The 24917-nt window shown below is 42.0% G+C and overlaps 1 protein-coding gene and 1 long non-coding RNA gene across 2 annotated transcripts in view; one reads left to right on the forward strand and one right to left on the reverse strand.

Moving 5' to 3' along the window:
• The window catches only part of NPNT (nephronectin), a 48128-nt gene extending 44102 nt beyond the window's left edge, over window positions 1-4026 (forward strand). The window contains 2 exon segments of the mRNA XM_030492840.1: window positions 744-1000; window positions 2061-4026. Coding sequence (XP_030348700.1) covers window positions 744-1000; window positions 2061-2156 — 353 coding nt within the window. The 3' untranslated portion in view covers window positions 2157-4026.
• On the reverse strand, window positions 2140-24243 carry LOC115610820. Its single transcript, XR_003992346.1, has 6 exons — window positions 23427-24243; window positions 7162-7300; window positions 5772-5877; window positions 4586-4774; window positions 2802-2964; window positions 2140-2229 (listed from the first exon to the last, which is right to left on the reverse strand). It is a non-coding gene; the product is annotated as an uncharacterized LOC115610820 (long non-coding RNA).
• Window positions 24244-24917: the final 674 nt, after the last annotated feature.

Here is a 24917-nt window from a genome sequence, read left to right on the forward strand (position 1 = left end):
TATGAAGGCACCTTTACTTCATACATGATCAGAGATAAAAATAGGGTTTTGAATTAAGTATGCATGTTCACTGACAGCTTACTGTTAGAGAGGACTTCAGGGAGTGTATCAAGTTAACAGCCATTTGGAAACCAATATCGTTTCTAGCTTTCTGTATCTAATCCAGATTAAGAGTTTAAATTATGGTTAAATAAAAAAGCTGTCTGTGTTTGTGAATGGATACGCTTTGAGACTTAACTTGTTAACACAGTTCCCAAACAAAAGGAAAAGGAAAAAACAGAACTGTAGCTCAATTACATGGTATTGTTTATGCTGGCCTTCTCATTCATCTATCCAGTAGCAAAAACCTGCAGTTTACAAGGTGCGTAAATGTACACAGTAGCTTTAATGTCACTGTGGGTTCAAAGTCATGCAGTCACCAAGTGGTTGTCAGAAATGAAATTTTCATTTTCAAAAGAGGTTTTACTTGCTTTGTAAAAGAGAAATTAGATTGGTAAGACGTAACCTGGTACTAACGTAAACAGGAGAGTAGCGCTGTAAAAGTCTTATCCTGCAGGAGGCAGGTGCATCAGTTCTGGTTCACATTCCAGAAACTCTCTGCCTTATTTAAGGCTCACTGGACCTTATGGAGCCCTTTTTTTATGTTTTGATTTTTTTTAAATGACTCTTGCACATTTGGTCCTGCAACATAACAGAATTAAAAAAAACCCAACCACCACAACTAACTGGTTTTTCTCTTGCAGGCGGGCAGTACCTTACCATCTCTGACCCCAAAGGCAAAGAAGGAAGAGTAGCGCGTCTTATCCTGCCGTTGGGCCACATGGCTCAGGCCGGCGACTTGTGCCTGTCGTTCAGGCATAAGGTGGCTGGGCTGCATTCTGGCACCCTCCAAGTCTTTGTAAGGAAAACCGGTGCTCATGGACCAGCTGTCTGGGGAAGGAATGGTGGCCATGGCTGGAGACAGACACACATAACTTTACAAGGACAAGGCATCAAGAGTGTGAGTACCAATGCATGAGCTGCCTTTTGGTTTTTTACAGGAGAAGCTGAAGGACACTTAAGATGGGCGTAGCACTTGACTGTTTGTCTTCTGGATCCAATTTCAGCCTTTAATCCCTGCCAATGGAATCACATTAAGCATAAGAGAATCATTGTGCATGTTTTCATATTAGTTTTATGCAAAAAAATATCCCTCCTATAGCAATAGACACATAGGAAATGACAAATTATCTGTATTGAGCTACCTCATAAAGTCGGTTTTAAGGGAATCACCACGTAGGAAAGAGCAGTCTAAAGGACAATGGCCTGTATCAAGGTTCCTCATGAACAATGATTTAAATAATACAGCACCATGAAATAGGAAGAATCATTCCCTGTGGATTAGTAACTGGCTAAACCAGGGCAAAGATACTGAAAATGTCATTTTTGATACTGCTGGGAGGTTACATGTGCAATCTTGCACAGTTTTTTGCTCTTCAGTATACCTGCAGCTGATCTGGCCAAGGAGGTAAATGATGACCTAACTATGCCAGTAACACAAAATGGTTTAGCGCAATCAAAACAAGCTGTCTGAAGTACCATGGAGAATCTTTTAATACCTGGAAAGCTTAGAAACACTGGGTGATAAACTAATATCAAAACCTCAGCATTTTTCTTCAACCTCTGCTTAGTTTTGAAGGTAATTTCTATTTCAGATCTAAAGAAGGGACTGACTTAGGTGCTTCAGGACCTGGTTTGCTCTGACTTATATGTAAGGTGGTCTGAAAAGCTCACACATCATAATGTTCATGGTAGGAGCAGGCTACAACACACACACAGTATTTAGCTCCAAAATCAATATTAAAGCTGTAATTACCACAGATAATTTTCTAAAAACTTTACCTTAGCAATAGTAACAAAGAAATAGAAAAAAACAGACATAATTCTAAGCAAAAATAAATAGGCTTTTGTGAGTCAGTTCTGGTTGTCTGGGCTTTCTTACTTGTCGAGACATATCTTAACCAAGGCTTCTTTCATTTTGATTTATTTTTGCAGTCCAATTGTTCTATTTCTCTTCCCAGGTTATCTTCAAAGGGGAGAAAGGGGAAGGAAGAACTGGGGATATCGGACTAGATGATGTGATCTTGAGGAGAGGACGCTGCTCTGAAGATCATTAGCAAAGACAATGGACTGGCACAGTTGTCTCCTCTAGCCCTTCTCATGCTATTCCTACCAGGCTTTGAAACAGAACTGCACGAAAAAGAAGAAAAAGTTGGAGAGTTGACAACTTCTCAGTGGTCTGCTAAGTGCAATCTCACTGAAACTTCACTTAAAAACATGGAGGAGCATCTCCCAGGATTCAGGAACTCCAATCCCATGCCGGTTGTTTCTATTAATCCTTACCCCTAAATCATATTTTATATGTAATAAAGTTATCCCCTGTTACGCCTGGTGAGCACTTGTGAAAAAGGGAGAATTAATTACAAATGGTGGCAAAAGAAAGCTCCTGCTCAGCAAGTTTTAGTGTTAACTGATAGTTATCTTCCCATTATGCTACTCTTTCACTGATTAGATTTGACACAGTGGGATTGATCTAGCTTCAGTCACCTCAGATTAATGGGAGCCTGGAGCTGAACTTTGGCTTACTGCCACCGACCTCTGAAGAAGGGTTTGCTTCATATTCAATAGCATTTATTTTGGTGTTGCATCGGTATTAACAAAAAGCAGTTATAGAGAGTAGGCACTGCCTCCTGTAATATTGCTACTGCTGTGTTTTGTGTATATGTGTATGGTTATAACATATTTATGGTTTTAATACTTACAGACTCTAGTTGCAAGGTGATTGGCAGCTGTGCTTTCTTATTGTACAAGACAGGAGTTCAGCATGTTCTTTGATCCCGCTGGTCGTGCCAATAGATGCTTTACCAAAGTCAGTTAATGGTGCTTATTGAAAAACGCTGGTGCAGTTTTTCACATTGTAATATGCTGAAGGCAAAAAGACCAAACCCTTAGATGTAAACCAGCATCTGATTAATGCTGTACACGTTTGCATTTAGCTCAGGTGCAAGTCCCAAAGGGCTCTCAATCCCGCAAGGAACTCCTGGTTCAGTTGAAGACTGAGCAGCCTGGAGAAGAGAACGTGCTGCATCTTGTAAGATTGAGCCCATTGACCCCACCACAAATGTTCCCTTCCCACAGATGGCACAAGCCAAAAGGGCAGCCACAGTAACACTGCATGAACAATTCAGACCATGAAACGCCTTCAGTGATCTTTGTTAAATGTCCATATTCCATCCAACCCTTCTGTATATAATAAACACTTTATTCTTTAGAACTAGAACAACTATTAGACCTAGCTGGAACTAAATATTTATCAGAACTTTGGACTAATTTTTCAGTTATGTATCATGCGTGTGGTGTGCAGTTTCCCAGGGAATTCTGCATTTGGTTTGGGATTTTTTTAAATGAGGATCATCACCACCATTGCTGCTAATAGTTGAAATTTGACTAAGTAATTGTAACATGGAAGAAAATGACAAAAGATTGATAAAATGTTGTTTAGTGGTGCAGCCCTAAAGCTTCATAATGTATATATAGAAGAAATGGGTCTCAGATCTCTTAAATACTTAAATACAATATAAAGTAAATACCACTTTCATATCATGTTCTGCAATCATCATTAAAAAATATTCATGTTAAGCCTTGCACAAAGTCCACAGAGACAAAACTGCAAGACTGTTAGAGGTTGTATTCCCAGCCCCTAAGTACTGTTCTGGAAAGATTTCTGCACTTTGTCCCCTAGGACAAAGCAGGGTATGTATAGCAGAAGTTTCTTTGACCAAACAGTCTGCAAAACTGTACCAGCAAACATTTTGAAAAGGAAAAAAAAACCAATGCATTTGTAAACATTTTAAACTATTTTGCTTCAAATATGATTGTGATTTTTTTTCTTATGTTACTTTGTAATATGTCAGAAATATTTGTGAATAGTTGAAATACCTTGTCCTTATTTTAAAGTCATCAGTAAAGGAGGCTGTTACTTGTTACTAATTGGAAATCTTGTTTTCATTTCTGGGTTGAAACTCTCATTTTTATTGCAGTGAAATGAGCCAAAAGATGACAAGTAGCTCTTGTTACCAGACTTAAAAATAAAAGTGTATTTCAGTGTTTTCACTGTAATACAACGAGAGCATTATATGTATTATCCAAAAGGAAGAATGACAAATTTCAACCTACCTTTTTTTTAGGAACAGTTTCACAAGTAATTTAAGAGGTTCTGCGATATAAATTTTCCATTTTACCAGAAGCAGCAGCTACCATAGTTCCACACAGCTGCTGCACAAACTCTTCCATTCTTTGGCATCTTACATGCTTTTTGCTCCTTTACAAACGGCCCTTAGAACCCCATTTGAATGAATTCACAAGGTAAACAGAAATAAGCGCTCAGGTGCCACGGGGAGGATTTGAGGTCTCTGTTCTATTTCATCCTTACAGTCAAACAAGTAACACCATAAAGCCTAGTGACCACTGAAGTCTCTGCTGACAATGGTCAGTCTGTTTGAGTCTTGTTCTGCAGGAGCTGCTCTGGCTGTAAGAAGTCACTCACCTCTGCAGCTGGTTGTGCTGGGACACTGTATGTGTCATCTTCTTTCAGCGCTTCTGAAAAGGCGAGGTCGGATCAGTGGTTCTGCTGTGATGATCCTTCTCCAGCTCCTGCTGCTCCCACCCTTCCAGGCAGCTCCATTCAGCCACACACAGCTAGTACAGAGCAGATACTGCTGTCTTCGTGTCAGCCCTAGGGAAGAGATGGGAATATGGCCTGGGATCTTCCTCCGACGTAGGTTCTAACTGCCCTTCCTGCTTTGGGTTTTATAAATAGGTGACTGTGCCAAAATAAATTGCTGCTTAAATACTTAGGCAAGCAGAAGAAATTGCAGTAAATTAACATGAAAACATTTATGAAATGTACTGTATAACCTCTTGCTAGCTTAGAATTTAATGTTTTTAAATGATGTTAAACTTTTATGCCCCCCAAAAAACCTGAAAATAGTGTTTCTTCATAAGTTACAGGTACCATGACCAGCAGCAGTGTGTGCATTTACTGCATTTGCTGACATCAATGTGAGTACAATAAAAGAGACTGATACAAGCTTTCATTTACTAGTTCCATTCTATATGGTCACCTCACCCATCACCAGAGCCATGTTATTAAGTCACCAGTGAGTGCTTTCAATAGAGCCTTTTCATTCTGGAGAAAAGCTGCCCTGGGTTTCCTTCAATAAATTGCCCTACACTTGGAAGCCAAAGCATTAGTTTTAACATAGTTGGAGACTGCAATAACCACCCTCATGAGAGTCAGATTAGTCATGAGAAGAATGCTCATGACAGCAGCCACCATCATCTTATGCTGTCCTCTGGAGAAAAGATGCAACAGCAGCGCTTGCCTCTAATGCAAGAGCCAAGTCTCTCTATACACATCCCATTACAGCTTGAGCCTCCCTGAAGATGAGGCATAGTAACTGCCACAAAGATTGCTAACCTCAGAGACTTCAGCTCAAGCTGTGCCTTTGACAGTCATCTTGAAGCCTGTGCACTCTGCATTTAAAGGTAAGAGGTAAGAGGGATGCAATGAGATAAACTATAGCTGTCTGTCTTCAGGATTTTAACTGTGACTGTTGTTGGAGAGTCATTGTCAACTAAGGCCCAGTTAAATCCTATTCCATTTTAATTTAGTTAGATCCATACCTCAAACACCAAATTATCAAAGGTGTTCTGGTAGTTTCAACACTTACTTTCTTACTTGCTGTGTTATCCTCGTGTCCTCTAGTCACACACGGTTTTATGACTTCAGATTTTCCACACCAGTAGAACAGAGATGAGTGATACATTGGTGTAAACCTGCAATTTTAGAAGGAAATACGAGACATTTTAGTGGTAAGTTCCACTAGTGGCTTGAAAGAACACAGAAGCCTCCTCAAGCTTTGAAGCACGCCTTCTGCATCAAACTGACCTAGTGGTAAGTAAGTGAGGAAATGCATTCTGAACGTCCAGAATGCTTTATTTGGTTGAGAGGAAGAAGCCAACAGACTGAAGATCTTCACAGACCACAAAGACTACTTTAAGAGCACAGCCTGAAGCACCTATAGAGTTCAGACACCAGCTCCATGTAGGTTTTCAAGACCATAAATCCAAATTAATCTAATCCCATTCTAGCTGCTCTGCTTTTACCAATTCTCCTTGTGCACTTGTATGACCTTTTCCAAGCCCAAACCCTGCTCCTTTGCTTTGAAACAAATTGTCCTTAGAGAGTGCTCTTGCTGGTTGCTTTGGGCTGAGACAGCCTATTCTTTGGAAATCAAATGGTTTCTTTTTTATTTCTCTCTCTTCTTAAACTTGACAATCAGCCTGGGCAGCATTACTTACACCAGGGCAGTTGCTGCAATTACTGGATGCGAGTATTCACTGGACTGTTCATGTTAGGTTGCCCTTTTTCTCCTAAGGAATCCCTAATTTTACTCCAGAGAGTCAGATGGAATATTATGCTAACACATGCTTGATACATGTCCAAAGTATAGATCTATCCCTTATTTTCTTAATAACAAGTCAAACAACGACACAAAGTGGACCTGAATTACCTGAATAAAGACAGAAATAATTCCCTACTCTATAGATCAGGTCCTCCATCACTATTTTTCTTCAGGTTGCTTCCCAATAGTTCTTAAGAATAAAGCAATTATTTTTTTACTCTTAGTAATATGTAACTTCATTCTGTAGTACACGGGAAGATTTTTGCCACTTAACTGTTTTCCTGTAATCCAGCTGTTAAATGACTCCACAAGACACATGAAAAAGCCTCTGTTGCCATCAAACCATTCTCCTACAGGTATCTCAGACACCACATCTCTAGAGCAAAAGGGCCATCCCTACAGCATCTCTGTAGTGTGTACACTGAAACATGATGTATAATTGCATATACTGCCTGTGTGCACGCACACACGTGTGTTGTGCCCAGTGGGCTGAGGCCAGTCTTACATGTTGGAGCAAGGAAGCCAAGTATTTATCTAGCACATGGCATAAGGATGCTCCTCTCTCTGTGACACAGACAAATCCTGCCTTCCTCTGACCACAAGATACTACAGCACTTTCCCAGTAATTTTTGTTAACCTACTTCATGACTTTTACCTTCTGGTCAGGCCAGGAATAGTCATCTTCCACACTCTTCTCCCAGGTTTTTCCTTGTCGTACATTTTAACAGCCCATGTTCTCATTTCACACTCTCATCCAGAATTCTTTTGATACTCATTTCAAGTTTGGCAAGCGCCTGGAAAGACACAGTACAGTGTGTACTCAGAGAATGATTTCACTGCATTTGCATGCAACACCAATGCTAAAGTTTGGGATTGCCACTTCCATGGGGCTTCAGGGAGACACCATCATTGCTGTGATGCCCCAGCAGAAGGGGGGAACCCAGCCACAGCCCCATTCCGCACATCCTGATTTAAGCCATGAGAGGCACGCCCTCCCCGACACACTGCAGTCCTAAAAGACGTTTTCCTCAGACCCCATGTCTCAGGTTGTCACACAGCTGCTCCACGGTGGTTCTGCCAAAACAAAGGAACCGCTGCCAATTTGAAGTATGTTTTTACGTTATTCTATTCCCAGATGAGCACATTAATACATGTGTAGCACAAGTGCTCAGAAAGATAAGCAGCCAAAGTATACCCTGATATATGATTGGTAACAGATCAAAGACAACATCCAATTTTTAAATCAAGAAAAAAGCTGGCTGAGTTAAAGGAACAAATCTCTTGCCTATTACTTCACTCATTGGATCTTATTACCAGCATGTTGGGATGCCAGGTACAAGTAAACTTTTTCCCCTTTTCCAGATCTTTCCATGCAGATATGAACACTGAGAGTGGCACAGGGAAATGCACTCTCACATGCCTGGGTTCAGGTCCAGCACAAGAGCAAGAGCTCCTCATTTGGGAGCTCACACAGTGTGTGCCACCTCAGCTAGTGATGACAACTCAAGAGTCTTCAGCATCTTGACATCCAGCCCAATGTGAGCAGAGAACTAAACCCGAAAAAGCACTGAGCAGTGCCAGTTATGCTGTTAAATGAGGAAAGTACCTAGAAGACTGTCTGAGGTAAGAAATATGATCAGTAGGATTCAGAGGGGTGACCAAGAGAGACACTTTGAATTCCATCCTTCTGAAGTTCTGAGTTAGCTCAGGAAATGTTGTCATCTTTCCTCAGTTTCTTGGACCAGTTGGAGGACAGAAGAAGTTGTGATCCCATGGGGCTCTTCGAACTTTCCATCAGATGGGACGCTTAGTGTTCCCTCTTAAATATCAAATACACATGATTCTTGTTAATAGTCCAGGGGGATCCCTTTACTTACTCTGCCTTGGAGTGTATAAACAGGCCTCAAAGACACTGAAACTGTTCACTAATATTAACCACATATGTACACAACCGTATAGTGTACATCAATTTTCATAGAAACCAGGCACCTTTACTGCGTAGTTAGAGCTGTTATTAAACTGTGAGCAATTCACTCACCCTCCTGTCATATGCTACTGGTTCTATCCTGATTATAAAAGGATAATAATTGGCTGAACTCCATTACTGAAGGCTGATTGCTAAAACTGAGTGATGTTTCATTACCCACAAGGCACACCGGGCAGTTTTGTGGGGTGTTAGGAGACCTTGGCATTCTGGCAGCTTGTCTGTGTATCAGTGAGCAGCCCCGGCCCGCTCACATGCTCGCTGGAGAACTTCCTGTGAGCTACTCTGCCAGCTTTTGTTGGAGTAATTTGTCTGCCAAATAAAGATACGTGACTGAGGCTTGAAAAAAAAATAATTTCATTACTATGAAAAATAGGCAGAGAAAGTATGTGGTAGATCAAGGGATGCCTTCATCACCATATGGCCTTTGATCATGGTTTTGTCAGAGGCATGAGCTGTGCTGCTAAAGACACTGGGCAAATTCAAACTTTCATGTTCCCTGAGGTAGGTAAGGAGGAGATTTTCCTTCCCTGACAGGCAAGTCTGATTCCTTCCTAATGAGGGACCCTCAACAGAGAAGACCTGTTCAGTACCGCCCTCTGCACTAGCTGCTCCGACTGAAATCCCCTGCTTACTGCAAGTAGGTCCTAGGATACAGATAGCAAACTGCACAAAAAACCCAAACAGGGAAACATCCTGAGCATGTGGCAAACAGATCTGAACTATGACCCTCCAACAGGCTACTACAGGTGAAACCACAGGAGGCACAAATGGGAAACACAAGTAATCCTGCAACTGCACTCATCAGTATGGAACTGCAAAACAACTGGACTCCATTTCTGGCCCTGAAATGCACCGACAGAGACCTTGGCTGGTGAGCCTTCCAATGTCCATCCTGCCTGGAACAGCTGGGAACACAGCATCCCCAAACCACACGAGGCTGCCAACAGGGACAACAAGGTAATCTTGCAGCACGCAAAATAACATGCAAGCGGGACTTTCAAACCTGGCTACTAAAAACATCCTCAGAATGAAGACTGTGTCTCAGCTCTCAATATGCACAATGTTATATACCCGTGCTTTACGTCTCGGTGATGGCCAACAACTCCCTTAAGGGATGTGTATGGACTGCACAAACAAGCTCTACCCTTTGATGACTGCACTTTTAGGAAGACAAATGTCTTGCACCCATAAGGGAACTGTACAGAGCTGCAGCAGGACAGGTCACAGGCTGCACCGGCCTTTCAACTGAAGGGTGAGGCTGCCCTAGAGCTTCCCAAACATATTAAAGGGACTGGTAGGAATTTTCTCTCTGTACCTCTCCATCCCTGTTTATAGTGCTGTAAGTAAGGAGAGTAAACTTACTCACGTGGCAGATAAGGGAAGTGGGCAAACGCTTATATCGTGCACCCAGAGGTAGGCAAATGCCATTTACTTGAACCTACTCACAAATCCTACTGCTACACACTGTCCTCTTTGATACACACCGTCCTCTTTGATACACACCACAGAGACAGGTCAAGTAGCCTAACCTGCAACAGCAATTACTTAAAAGCAGTAGCACAATTAAAAGCCTCCATTATCCAGCATTATTGGAGGGGGGAGGAAGGGAAGCTTCTAAACAAGTTTGTCTGTAACTTCCAGAAGCCTGGACCTCCAACTGGTCATTTTGCCACTGCCACTGTCACAGTCAGGCAGGGCATGCTAAAAACAATTTGGACCATGCTGCCATTGTCTTGTGTGGCACAAGATCAGGTCCTTCATTAATATCAAACAAAACACCTTGCTTCTGATTTAAATGAATCCTCTTAGCTGCTCAGAAAAACACTCCTCCTTTTCTCCTGAAGGAATAGCTGAACAGAGCATCTAGAATGCCAAGAAAACCAAAAACATGTTACAAAGGAACTTGGGCAGCCATGGGACAAGCAAGTAGGTCAGACATTGATGAAACCACCGTGCTCTCTGAGCTGTTCATATGTGATTAATCTCATCTAATAGTTAATTTTTAACAGGCATTTCCCCCATCCCTTGCCAAGCAGTTGGCAAACTCACTGCAGAAGAGCCGCATGTGCTCCAGTAACAAACATCCAAGCCACATTTCGAACTGGATGTAGTAAATGCAGTTCTTACTCCAAGCAAGAAATGTTGTTTAAAATCCCATTTCTCCTGTATCTGAAAACAAACAAACTCTTTTTCCTACATCAAAGAACTGAAATGCAATATCCCTCCCTTCTCCACCATATTTGGTTTGTGCTACAGCTGTTTTTCTTCCTAACTAGGTACAACATGTCAATCCTCTCTCTTATGCAGAGCACTCTACAAAGCTCCAAAGTAGATTCCTTAATTAAGCAACAGCTACTGCCATTCAAAGTCTTTTACAAAGTGCATTTGCATCAACAGTAAACCAGGGTAGCATCAGGGCAAGACAAAGGGAGAGAGAGCTCTTGCAGCCTCACGTTTCAGCACACCACAGTTTTGCTGCAGAGCTTCCAGTCTAGCCCACAGTGACACCAACCTGTCAAAAGCTCTTCAGCAGACCTATCAGCAATTTTATAAGTGCTATACTTGAAATACTGGCACTCTCACATGCAAAATGCAAACCCTCAGGCTGTTTCCTCTGGTTCCAGTCTAGCGAAGAGGTGGTGCTGCTCACAATTATCCCAGCTGAGGGCTCTCATCCCTGGGTAGAGTGCAAAGACAATGCCTGCTGCCCAACTGCAGCGCCACAGCCAACAGTGCTTCTGCCAGCACCACTCTGGATGGGCCATGTTCTCCCAGTGGGAGCTGAAGTTTCCAGTGGGATAAACCAGGAGGGGCACAGTCTATGTTAACCCAGCTGCACTGCCCTGTGCACACACTGGCTCACCCAGGTGCCCCTGCATGGCATGACAGCAGCCATGGGCATCACAACACCCACACGCCTCGCCACAGTGCAGGTTCTAACTCCTGGCAGGACCTGATCCTACTGCCACTGCCCCTGGCTTCATTTAGGGCTGGAATTCCCAGTGTGAACAGATTCAAACCAAGTCTCTACAAATCAAACTGGAAGCCCCATTTGCCTCTGAGCCTTCCCGGTTGGGCAGTCCACAGGCCTGCACTACCTACCCCACAGTGCTGAGGCAGCCCTCACAGCAGGATACTGATGAGTACCCTCAACCAAGAGCAGGAGAATGGGCACTGGTGTCTCTTCTAACCAAGCCTTTGACTATACAGCAAGTAGCTAAGGCTTTGAATTCAGAACTGGAGTATTTCTTTACTTTGTCCATGGTAAATGCACGTGCGTTGCTTTGGAGTTGGATGCACTCACCGCAGCACACCACGTGGGGAGTGCTCACACAGCTCCCCATCCTCTGCATGGAGGGGGCACAGCTCTCCATCCTCTGCACAGGTTATTTCCTCTCCCCCTCTGCCTTTTCCTCCTTCTCACACAACTCTCAAAGGTTACCAACTGCACTTTTTCTCTTACCTTCCAGTTTGTTACAGGCCCCCAACCTTTTTTGCCCCCATCTTCCACTCTGTGCTGCTGCAGTCTTGAGCTTTTGACAAAAAACAGGCTATCAAAGCCTTTATCCTCAGCTGCATACTTTTAAGTTTAGCCCCCACCATCTACCAGGAAGATTCACATTAGGTATAAAGCACTGCACCTGGCAGTGTTTGCCAGGTCCTGCCCAAACAATAATAAAGTTTCTTTGCCTCAGGACCTTCTGAACCCAAAGACTGTTTTCTCTGGCACGAGAGACCAATTTACTCCTTGAGATGAATATTAAACAAACAGGATTTTTTTGACTGCGGGAACTAAGAAGCCAGAACTTTTTCCTGCAGCCACAGTCATACCCCTTGTGCCTGCTATTTTTAAAAGATTAATTCCTGTGGTGTTTTCCTAATAGCCATAAAGCAGCAGGGCATACTCTTAGACACGCTTTGCTATTCTTAACTTTGTCTATGCCTCATGAGTGTGGCCTTCCAAATAAAGAAAGATTAACCAGCTGTCACAAGAAGAAAAAGAAAAAAAGATGAAGAAGAAATTCTTCTCTTTGTAACCTTTCCTCTATTGCTTGTTTTCCCTGGGCAGCAGCTCAGACCTGGCAGGAAACCATCTTAGTTCCTGCCCTACGACTCCATTACATCTTGGAAATGTCCAAGTCCTGAATGTTGCAACACGGACCTTCTGCGTGCTAAAAAAAAAGAAAAGAAAAACCTGTACCTCTTGCCAATGTTTCAACAAGCAAAAACAGTGATCCAAACCCCAAGTGAAGTACTGTTGCCCATCCATGTAATAACTACACTTTCCATACCTGAAAAAATAACATTAGGAACTTCAAATGATGAAGGGGCCCCAACATCAGCCATTCCAATAATTATTCTGTTCCCTTCATCTCAGAAGATGACAGGTAAATTGAGTTTGTGACTTGCTAGTAATTCTAACAAAAGCATGAAGACCATAGCAAATTATGATACAGACCCATATTGGCTCTTGTTACAATAGCATTCAGAGGCACAGAGCAGTTAGCTGTTTTCTCTCCTCTGTACTTGTTCCGTGGTTTAAAATACAGAACATTTTTTCTAAGACTGTGTAAAGATAAACAAAGATTAAAATTAGGGAAACATCTCTTCCCCTGATTTCATTGTCTGAATCTTCATTAAACTCCTCAGTTAGCAAGGTCAGACCTCATCTATTTTCTGTTCATACACACAATTTATTTCTGCTTGCCCACCGTCCATGCCTGGTGAGAGCACTTCAAGCAACCAACCTCTCACTCCCAGCTCCTGACCCCATTTCTTTTCTCCCATCCTTTTACATTTTCAACCTCCTGGCCACCTCCTAATGCTAAAATCAGCTTTTTGCTGCCTGAGCCAAGACAAGAGGCAGTGGCAACATGCCCTTATGAAGAAAATACTGTCTCTTGCCATGTTTTCTGCCTGCCAGAGCAAGTCTGCAGCTGTCTGTCCTCTTCACCCTAACCCACTCTATTGCTGCTGCCCTCAGCAACATTTGTATGGCCACAAGATGTGGCAAGCTCTGGAGCAACCTCTCATGGCTCTAGTTTGCATCTTGTCACACTCATCCTGCTCCTGCACTCTGAGCCAAAAGCCTCTTTCAAGTCAAAACTGAACTTATCTGACACACAATGAGCCCAGCAGCTGTTATCAGCGGATTTTGAAATTATAAAGATTTCCCCTGCATGTTAATGCTTTTTCCCCTCTACTTGATGAGTCTGTCTTCAAACTCTGTCCTAGAGAGGTGGTGACAATAAGATAGTGTGAGATACATGCAGGTCAAAGCTTCACCCATTAGCACAGCCCACCTGTGCCACCTCCCTCCTGTAGCTCAACTACTGACTTCAGAGGCTAAGTTAATGTTACTGCTACACTATGAAAGTACATTTATATAAATTCAGGTGATAGCGAGGTTATAATAAAGGTTTTAGTTCAAATGGAGCTATGCTGATATCTCATCAGCTGATTTTCTGGCCCATGAATTTCAGCATCATTCATTTAATCAGAAATAATATTTAATTCTCATGCATGTCAGAATAACAAAATTTACTTTGCTTCTTCCACATCACACTTACGCAAAAAAATAGGTGATGGGTTGCAGAGCTCTCTCAAGCTGAACACTAATAATTGCTGGATGAGCAAACAATAGTTATTAACAATTTCTGGTTAACTTCAGAGGGCAAAAGGGAAGAACTTCATTCAACAAAAAAAGAGAGCAAAATCCCAAGAGAAAAAAGCATTTTTTCCTCCATTCAATATTGCTTCAATAATTCCAGTGGTTTATCTACATTTCTAGACTCTTTATTTGTTCTCCCAGGCATTGGAAATAAAAAATAAAATCAACTTTTGCCCTCCTCTGAACAAGCTACATTGAAGTGCAACAGACGACAAGCTGAACATGCCTCTAGAAGGCAGCCAATTCCAGTACTGCACCTTTATTTGTATAGGAGGAACAGCACATATAGACAGACATTTTTAATATGCATATTGCATATAAATATAAAAATATGTGTCTATGTATGCATTCAGGTATAATAACAAGGTTTGCTTGAGAAGTGCTGCCAACACTGGTCCGTGCTAGGCAGGCAGGAGCCGCCTTAGAGTTCCTAAGAAGGAACAACCTCCCCTAGTGCCAGTTTTTCCCCATCTCACAGGTGCAAATCCTCAGCAGTTTGTCAGGCTCTGCTTGTTATAAAACCCTTCAGCCTGCTGGCATTTCAAAAGGGTTCAAAGAAACATAACAGGAGCTAGTTAAAAATACACACCCACCCCACTCTAAGCCAAAAAATCACAGAGGCAAAGTCTGTACAGCCCAACAGCTCATCCTGCCTATCCCCCCCTCTTCTGCAGGACTCCTCTGAAACATCTGCTCTGTGTCCTTGCCTGCTGTGCTTTGAAAGCCCAGGCGAGCGCCTCTTCACAGCCCCTCTGCACAGACTGTACTCCTGTGCAGACCTGTGCTGTGCCTGGCACACAGAGGCTCTGAGCTGAGCTGGGCACCTCCAGGTAGTACCTGATGTAAACAGAAGCTGGAGAGCTCACGCTGCACTACTCTGCCTGACTTTCAGCCAGAATTTTTGCTACAGCTAATTTGAAACTCCTCCTCTTGGGAGACCACCCAAAACAGTTTGTACAGTTCAGGTCCTGCCTTCATCACCTGGACAAGCTTGAGTCCTGCAGCGCTTTTGGTCTTTCCTGGTTAATAAACTTCTTGGTCAGTTTGCAGTTGTCAACGCTGCTCTCGGGATCTGTCTCACATACAGCGATCTCATCTTACTTCAGAGCCAGGCAGCATGGTAACTGCAGACAACAGTGCCTTCCCACAGCTCACAGCAGCGCTCAGACAGGCTTACCAGCAGAGCCCAGGAGCCCATGCTGAGCTCCCTGTTGCTATTGCTAGGCTACTTTTGAAATTGGAACAAGATAAGGTCTGTCTGTGCTGTGTTGCAGCATGGATGCACTGTTTTATTACCAAATCCATTCCCTAACATAGGTTCACAGTTGTCTATCTGCTTACTTTGTGGCACAGACAACATCTCCCTGTAACTGCTTCTACAGCAACTTTCCATGTCAGAGGGCTTAGGCATACCCAAAGCCCGCTGCCAAACCATTCAGTTACGGCCATTGCTGCTCTTTCAGTCCAGCATCAATCTGTTTCCCACAATCTGGGCGAATCAGACCCAGGAAATGCTACACAGAGAAGAAGAAAAAATTACCAAGAAAACCACGAAAAATAACAACACCCAGGAAATGCAGGTAAAGCACCACTACCACCAGTATCCTGGCTCCTTGCTGGGCAAATTCTATGTACCAGATGTTCACTAACACTGAACAGTTACACAGTGGCAGCTTATATAAAAAAATAATGTAAACTATCTCACCAATAAAATAAGAGGAGGTTACAGACTGTGCAGTGAGTAGCCAGGCAATGAGGCTTCCTGCATGACAGTGCTGTTATTTTGACACTGTGCCAAATCCTGACAGCAGCCCTGGATTACTGCCTCTCAGCAATGCCTCTAGGCTGCTCTTCCCACCACGCAATTCATCACTGTCCTACTGTTAACATCAGCACGCTCTGAATGCCAAAGGCCAAGTTTTGGGTCAGTGTGTGTTTCACGCTACCTTAGTGCTGATGCAGAAGTGAAGCCACAAAGTAGCAGGAGGGGAGGCACCAGGCTCCCAGACTAGAAAACATGTAAAGAGCTGATGAAGAAAATCCTGTGCCATTGTAATACAAAGATTACTTTTGGAACATCGGTAATACCCAGATAAGGGATGCTACAATAATTAATAACCTTTTATACTGTGCTGTAGTGATCCATGAGAGATCTTACACTAAATGCTGTACAAACAGGGAGATTTCTTTCGGGGGAATCCCACCTACCATGTCATTTGTTTAAACAAACAAACAAAAAAAACCACCCCAAAATGGTGTTTTCATCTCTTCTCTAGGATATTTTTTATCTGAACAGACTCCTTTCGGATAAAGTGTTCTATGAAAAATGACTTAACCCTTGCAATACCCTCATGACAGTGGTACAGTGCAATAATCTCCCTCTCAGATGAACTCTGCATAGCCTGCTGACAGCACTTAAGGCATTGCTCTTTTCATTCACCATTACAAAATTGTTTGTCTCCTGAGTGTAAGAGTTTCATTTTAGGTCCTGCCAAGGCTAATATGCAGGATAAACACTCCCTGCACTCATGGCCTAGTGGGAGCTCTCTTAAGCACCTCAAGTTTGCTATGTAATACCTAGGGAAACATGATAATCAACATCTCATATGATACATTATGTCAGACTTCAGAATGCAAGGAGGATTTCTCTTCAGCTACCATGTCCTTAACCTCCTTTGATAGTGAAAATAAGTGATCCTCTGTAAATCTGAGACACTGTGACTCATGACACGAGAAAAAAGAAATCAGTCTTTCTTATAGGAATTGCTGTAAGCAGAGCTTTAGCTGAACAAGAGCTGTCCCACCAAAAGCACCAGGAACTGAGGAGAAGGAAAAAAAGAGAGAGAGAACACCACTACCCCCCCAAAACACATCCATTTAAAAATCATCTTCTCCTTCAAAATACCTTCCCTAAGAAGCACTTTTTTTTCCTTAAAAATATATATATATTCAATAACAACATTACCAGTATTTATTTTTGTTATCACTTTGCCAGTGAAACCCTGGGCCACTTTGTATAGTTCATCTTTTCTCCAAACAAACCCATAAATTCTTAGTTTTTATGGTGGTTGGCCTGGAATGAATATGCGCCCTGATACAGTGCAATGACATCTCGCTGAACTGTAAGTACTACACATTTCATGTGGCAAAAATATAGAATCTTCTTCTGGAAACAGTTTATAATTCAGAAATCTACATAGTCCTCCAAATGTCTTGGTTACTCAATTAAGTTCATAAAGAAAGAGAAGCCATTCATAAAATAACCTGTTAAGCCCAGAAAATTCAGTGCAGAAAATTCCTACCAGAGGACACACACCAAGACCTGCATGAAAAGATGATGTGAGTTTATCTTGGTTGGACTCTATCTGTAGAGTTTGTGTCAATCTGCAGAGTTTCACTGTCAGTACAGCTACTGCTGCCTGCACTGCCAAGCTAGAACAGACTAATTAAGTCTAGTTAACTCTGAATCCTGTCCCCGGTGTGTCCAACAAACCTCCAGTTAAGGAAAAACTTGCCTATTTTCATTTTCAGCAACAGTATCAGCTATTGAGACTTGTCAGAGATGCTGACATCTAAATATGCTTCACAAACTTCTGAGTTTTGACTGCTTCACTGTATTTCCTGAGTGCATTATGCCTGCAATTGTGCCTCTCTGAATCACACAGTTCATCTATGTCAAAATAAATTTATCACCTATTAATTTCCATTCTTCTGCTCACACAGTTATTTCACACCTCCAGCAGACAAGGGCAATGCAATCGCAGGGCATCAGGTTGGTAATTCAACAAGACAGAGGAGGTTACAGCATTTCCCCCCTCTGCAGTGTGTGCACTTGGCACTCTCTGACTGTAGGTTTCTGGCAAAACAGAAACCAGATACATTGTTTTCAGTTTTGAGAGAGCTCTTCCCTGAGTTGATGGACTTGGGTGTCCACTTTACCTCTTTCAATTTAAAGAGAGATGCAGTTTTTCTTGTTCTGCTGTGATTAAGGAAGGCTTTTTTCCCAAGAACCATTTCACAGGGAAGGTAATCCCTACATAGAAAACACTTCATAAATGACGGAAAGCTGAAAGCAACACAACAGAAAACAAGCATGTTTTAAAGGAGCAAGAGACAAAGGAAACTAAATCCATGGATCTGACACAGCAGTGGTATAGCTGGCTAGAGCTCCACTTCTTAACCATCCACATCAAAAACAAAAAAACCCCAATAAATCAAGACATTTGCTGATGTGGAGTAACTCAGCCTCTCACAGCAAAGCTCTCCATTTGATTAAAACCACTGCATGCTCTCTCTGTTTTGCTTTAACTCTAATTCTGCTTCACGATGCCTCTTTGTTACAATCAAGAGGGTGTATTTCTCCATGAGAAAGTACTGGCACAACTGTAAAGGAAATGTACTTATCATCACACTTCCACTCTAATGCCTGATTAATGCAAAAGCTGAATAAATTAGTTGTTTTCATATGTGGGAAATCAGGTGGCCAGCACCAGCTCTCTCCCATCCGAACATCATTTGACACTGCTGCCACTTACCAGTGAGAAGCATGGCTGCTCACTGAATGCTGCTCTGACAGCACAGCACTGCAGTCTCTCATTCAGAAGATGTTAATTCAATTAAGAATATTTTAAAACAGACAAAAGGCAACTAAAAAGCCTGTCAGTCATTGTATACAATTTCCCAGCTCCTGTTCTTTGAACATATGAGCTCATCACAGACCTGCCACTGATACAACATGCAAGCTATCAGTCTTCTGTCCACACTGTACAATGCCTGTATCACACAATAAGCAACCTCTTCACCTCATACATTTACTGAGCTCAGAGGCAGCATCTTCTCGTCCCCAAACTAATTTAAAAAGGTGATTGCTTTTTGGAAGTACCTTATAATGTTCTCAGCTTCCCAAAAAACTGTCCAAGAGACTTCAGACACTCAGACATGGTTCTTTCTAAAAATATACCTACAGGATTCCTTCTGTAGCATGAAAATGAAAGAGGGTTGAAATCTTGGATACATTGTGAAGACAAGTAAAATCTTCCTCCCAGAAATCCAAGTTAGCATTATTAGATGAAGAGCTATGCTTTGTCTACACCTTTCATCCCTGAGCCTTGAAGGAAGGCGTTCCAGGGGGACACGCAAACAGGATCTAGCACCGTGACCATTACAATGGCAGCTACAGGATTTATGTTCTAAGTACTGTAACAAACAGGTAAATGTTTAGTTCTGGATCCCTATACACACCACAGGGTGATTTAATTAGCAATACTTTATCTCTCTGCATAGAAAGCACAATACTGATGCAGTACTAAGGTAGTCCTCATATCCTTCATTTGCTGGAGATACTAGGTGTCAACATGAGGGGATCTGCCAACAGGGCTGGCACAGCCCAATCAGAACTTTTCTGTACTGTCGAGGGGGATAAAGTTCCTGTGGTGCACACAAAAAATTTGCTGGGGAAAACACTCTGGGTTATTCCTGCTTCAGTGTTTATCCCAGAAAAATAATCCAATGAAGGCTTTTAAAGTATTGGTATTAATTACCTTGAAACTGTAATATATTCATCATTCGAACTACAATAGCATCCAGAAAACCAACTGCAGTAGGACCTTACAAAAGCATATAGGAAAACACATCCATCTGCCAAATGGTATATGCTCTAAAGAGTCAGTCAGATCAAGCACACACTGGACAAAACCCAAAGTTCTAATTACATTAATTGAGCAGCCTCAACTGAGTGGCAGAAGCAAAAATAAACTTTCAGTCTTCCCAAACCAGTTTTGTATCCGTGTGTTCACGTTGTCTCACTGGTGGTTAAAAGAAACAGCAGTAAAGCATACAATTGCACAGCTTGAGCAATATGGTTCTCACAGCTCACACGCATCAGTTAATAGCACATGAGGAAACTTGAATATTGCTCTTCAATGCCCAGTCTGTTAAAGTTTCACGCTCAGATAACTCTACCAAAATTCTGGTATCAAATGACACATTATCGTATCATCCCATTGACTTGCACTGGAATACACTCCCTGAAATGCATTCAAGAAATGTCATAAATGCACACACCCAGAAGTTGCAAAAATAATACCCCTGGGAAACAAAAAAAGGAGGTAACAATAGCAGAATTCATTGCAGGAGCAGCAGCATATCAGAACAATGACATAAAATCAAGTCCTGACATGACGTACAGAAGTCATGCAGATCAAACATGACTGCTACCACTGTATTAAAAAGCAGGAAGGACAGGCAAACACTGGAACACATAGTCAAGTTTCCTCCTACAGTTCAGTATGGAAGTTTATGGCCAAAACAGTGTAATTTACTACGAGCTTCAGTACCTCACCTCAGTGTTCATTCAGGGGCAGATCAGATTCAAATGCATTTCTTTCTAACTGACAATTTTTTACTCACCATGAATCCTAGTAAGAGACACAGGGAATGAGACACATCCAGAAAAAACCCCAGTCTGAGTTGCTTCATTTTACTTTTCTCCTTTTGGGTTCAAATCTACATTGCTGCTCTTGGCAGATGCATTTACCAACAGGAGACAGTGACCAGATAGGTTGTCAGCTAAAAACGCATAATGATCGTCGCTGACTGCAGCTATCAGATTTGCTCTAGTGTTTTGACTGGGCAACTGAGATACTACTGTAAATGTAATAATTTTTTGCAGCTATTCACTATCAAGCTTGCTGCATTAATGTCAGAAGATTTCCTGTGTTCAATTTTAACTGTAAAGAAATCATTGGGCTTGATCACAGGCTGAGTGAGGATAACATTTATATCCTCAGAAATGGTAAAAGGAAAGAGAGGAGGGAAAATAACTGGCATGAAACAGAATCCGTGTCGCAGGGGAAAACTGAAGACTTGTATCCCCCTGGATTCTAGTTAGTACCCTGCCTGTCAGTTCCAAGCTGAATGTATTGCCACTGGAAGATACTGCAGTCTTGTTCAGTAGTTGTATACAAATCCCAAAGACAGTAAGGGAAACATGAGGATATGAAAGCTGGCTAACCCCTGAAAACCCTAAGCGTGAAAAAACAACACAGTGCTGCGATCAGTGATAAATCTGGTAAACAATAACTGAAATAGCCAATGGTTGCAAAAAGGGGAGCAAAGAAATTGGAAGAGAGAATCTGCTATATTGTATCAAATAAATTGCTTATTTCTCAAGAAATCTATATGTCATGAGTGTCCTATGGTGCACTTGTCATGTTAAATGACTGTTATCAAGACATAAGTGTATATCTGATAATCTTTTCTTTTGCATGAAATGTTCTGCATGTCATGTTTTGAACGTCTTCTGAGAATCTGAGCTGTTGGCTCACTGAATGAAAAGTGTACCTCATTCACGCATGACTGTGCCCAAGATTTCACAAAGAGGCCAGACCTACCTATGGGTCTCTGCAAAGCAAACACCAGCTTCAGTAAAGGCAGTAAACATGTGAATACCTCTTAAACAAATAATTACACTAGCGCAATACTGGGAGAACGGATGCATTCCAGACTTGCACTCAGTTGAGAGTTTCTGGACAACAAATTTGTTCAGCAACACTTGACATTAATCCCTTTGTTCTCTGTACATATTCAGTTGCTCCCGTGTTTTCTGTCGTTAACAGATGGACTCTGGGGAGCTGTCTGTTACTTGTGAGTACTCCAAATACTGAGGAAAAAGCACAATTTGTACTTTTTCTAATGGTAAAAAATCTTCTGTGCTGACAGTACATTATAAATACCTACACAAACATTTTACTTGACTTCAGGTTTTTCCAGGTTTCCCATAGCCCTTCTTTCCCCTCTGAATGGGTCTGAAGTTCAAACTCTTTCAGTAACGCATAACTGTAACTCCCACCTGCACTGCCAGTATTCACCAGCCCTACTGATATCTGCAGAGGCCTACTGGGAGATTGAAGACTCTGGATCTCTTGGATCAAGCTACAGCAAAATATTCTTTTTAATTAAGCATAATTTTGTATAATTAATCTGCACAGAAAGCATTAATTTTCCTTGCTATCTCAGATTTCCCCAGAGAAAAAAATCTTTACAGTTCAGACGACCCCCACACTTATCGTTATAAATCATTGTACCTTAATAACGCAGCCTGGAAGTACAAAGAGCTTCCCACAAACTCATTCTAATCAAAACAGAAATGCTGCCTTACACAGCATGCACACAAATTCCAGCCTTCAGTAAAAACAAATCCTGCCACAAGACTCTCCATAGAGCAAATCTGTCAGCATCACCGAGGCTCTCTCCATTCACAGCTCTGGTGTTTCACATATGTCAGCAACTCAGGAATCAACAGTACGAGCCAACTCAAACCACAACTCCAGTGACTAGGCAGTCTCGTTTCCCAGGCTTTGTCCTCTGTGGAAGACCATCCCCTAAAGCCCTGTTCTTATCTATCAAAGTCAAGGCTGTCTTCCACTTGTATTAATACTGCTCAGGATTTTGCCTGATGTAGTTAGAGATGTGCAGCACACTGTGTGCAGAGATGCCCACTTGAGCACCAGCTTTGTTAATTTGCCTTGGAGAAGGGAAGAAGTACTCCACCATGATAGCAACTTTGGGATTCATTTCATACAGCATCAACAGCCCTCATCCACCCTCCCAGTCCTGCCATTGTGTTGAGAATGATTACACCAGAGACAGAGGACAGTTCAGAAGGAAGTATTTAAAACTGAAAGGAAAAACACATCTCAGGCCTTGAGCGCATATTGGGCACCATACATTTTTAGGTTGTCTCTATTGTGCAGTCAAAGCTGAGCACATGCAGACAAGATACCATCATAGGTTTGCACAGTGTCACAATCAACTTTTCCCCAGCAGCTAATCTGTTTGAGTTGTGGGCTGGACAGACACCGCCAAGAAAGATGATTTTTTTGGATAAACGGAAATGAACTTTGGTCTCTGCTGAAATGCTTCTTTGTTCTTACCTCTTGACTAATCAGTCACAAGTTCTGAATAACCCTATATCATCTTCCCACAAGTAAGTCTGGTTTACCTTGTAGGGCAAAGTGGCATAATGAAATAACTATTCCCTGTAGAAATCATGCTCCAAAAAAGCATAGTAATTGCTTTCGATTTGGTCAGTATTTACTAGCTGCAATTTGTATACATGAGCGCAGCATCTTTTGGCACAACTTTGTGTGTAAGGCTCATCACTTTTGGAGAAGGGCAACAGCCTGTCACCCACAGCTGTGCTGGTATAACACAGGGGCAGCTGCACTAGGAAAGGTACCGAAATAGTTTCATGCACAGTTACCTGGTTTGGCAAGGACACCAGTGTATCAGATATCAGCAAGTTCACATTCTTCAATTCTTCCAGGAAATGCAGTTCCAGCATTGAGGGGACAATCCTGAAGAAAAAGGTAATAGGAAGTTCAGATTCTCCCTCTCTCATTCTCCTGCATGAAAGTTTCAAATTGTTATTTGATTTCAGAGAATTTGCCATTTATTGTTAATTGTTATGTCATTATGTCTGGAACTATCCACTTTTAAAAAAATAAATTAGTTATCCACTTGGAATAACAGATAACACAATGGCCTATGCAGACTCTATTAAAAGCTTTGCCTCTGCTTTCAGGGGCATATGTGCACCTGGGAAATGAGGCAGGCAGGGGAAGTATGCACGAAAAGACAGCCTATGTTCACATACAAGGAGAAGACCAGGAGTGTGCAGGACAGGCCTGAGAAAGAGATAGGGTTAGAAGCTGAGCACTTGGTGAATGATAAATTTTTTCCAAGTCTTTTTTCCAAGATTTTGACTGGCTGATTGACAAATCTGGGTAGAACATCTCTTATGCTCAGTATGTCTGTCTTTGGCACACTCATTTGTTTTCACTGACATGAGCTTTCCAAACTTTCAATCACCTGGATGAAAACAACATAATTTCAACTTCCTTAACACTTCACTTTTAAAAGCTACTATAAATAATGGCTTTTAGTCTAAATACTATTTTCTTTTAAATATTCAAAAATGTGCTGGGATAATTGTTACTGCTTGACTGCAAACAAGAACAACCCTATATGGGATGTATCTATGCATGAGAAATTCCATGGTTTCTAAAGCTACATGGTTATCATTAAAAAAAACCACCCCAAAACCACAAAACCCCCCAGCCACTCAAATAGGTGGAAAAGAAAAAGAAAGAGAGGGGGGAAGAAACACTTCTGAAATGCACTAAGTACATGTACACTCATACACAAAACCTACCTACAGTATGATCCTTCAGGAATTTAATTTATAGTTTTGGAGAGTTCTGTATGACCCAAGGTTATGGGCCTGTCTTGCAGCAAGACTTTGCCTGCCACTTCTGTGAAGCTCACACTGAACTAGACTTGCGTTGAGGGAGGATGATTACTTACTGTTTTGCACTCTAGGTGGGGATTGACAGGCAGGCTTTCAACATCAGCCAAAAAGCAATCAGCAATTACAAATTGTATTGTGTGACGAAGACCATGCTGTGCACATGTGGAACGTTCTGGCTGCACACTGTCTCCTTGCCAAGAGTTAATGAGATAATTTCTCTCCTTGGAGGCTATGCCACTGCTACATCCATGAGTAAAGGCAGCCTTTGCACAAGCAGTACCTCCCATTGAGCAGGCCCCTGAAAAAAAAACATTACCTAATTGTAGGCTGCAACTCAAAAGCGACAGCCAAGAAAGGCTCCTCCTGTCTCTGACAGTAACTGCTCCTAAGTGGGATGTATTACTTGAACGTGAGAAGCTACAGGATCTGTGTGCATACTGTCAA

This window comes from Strigops habroptila, chromosome 7, assembly GCF_004027225.2.
Source record: "Strigops habroptila isolate Jane chromosome 7, bStrHab1.2.pri, whole genome shotgun sequence".
NCBI lineage: Eukaryota > Metazoa > Chordata > Aves > Psittaciformes > Psittacidae > Strigops > Strigops habroptila.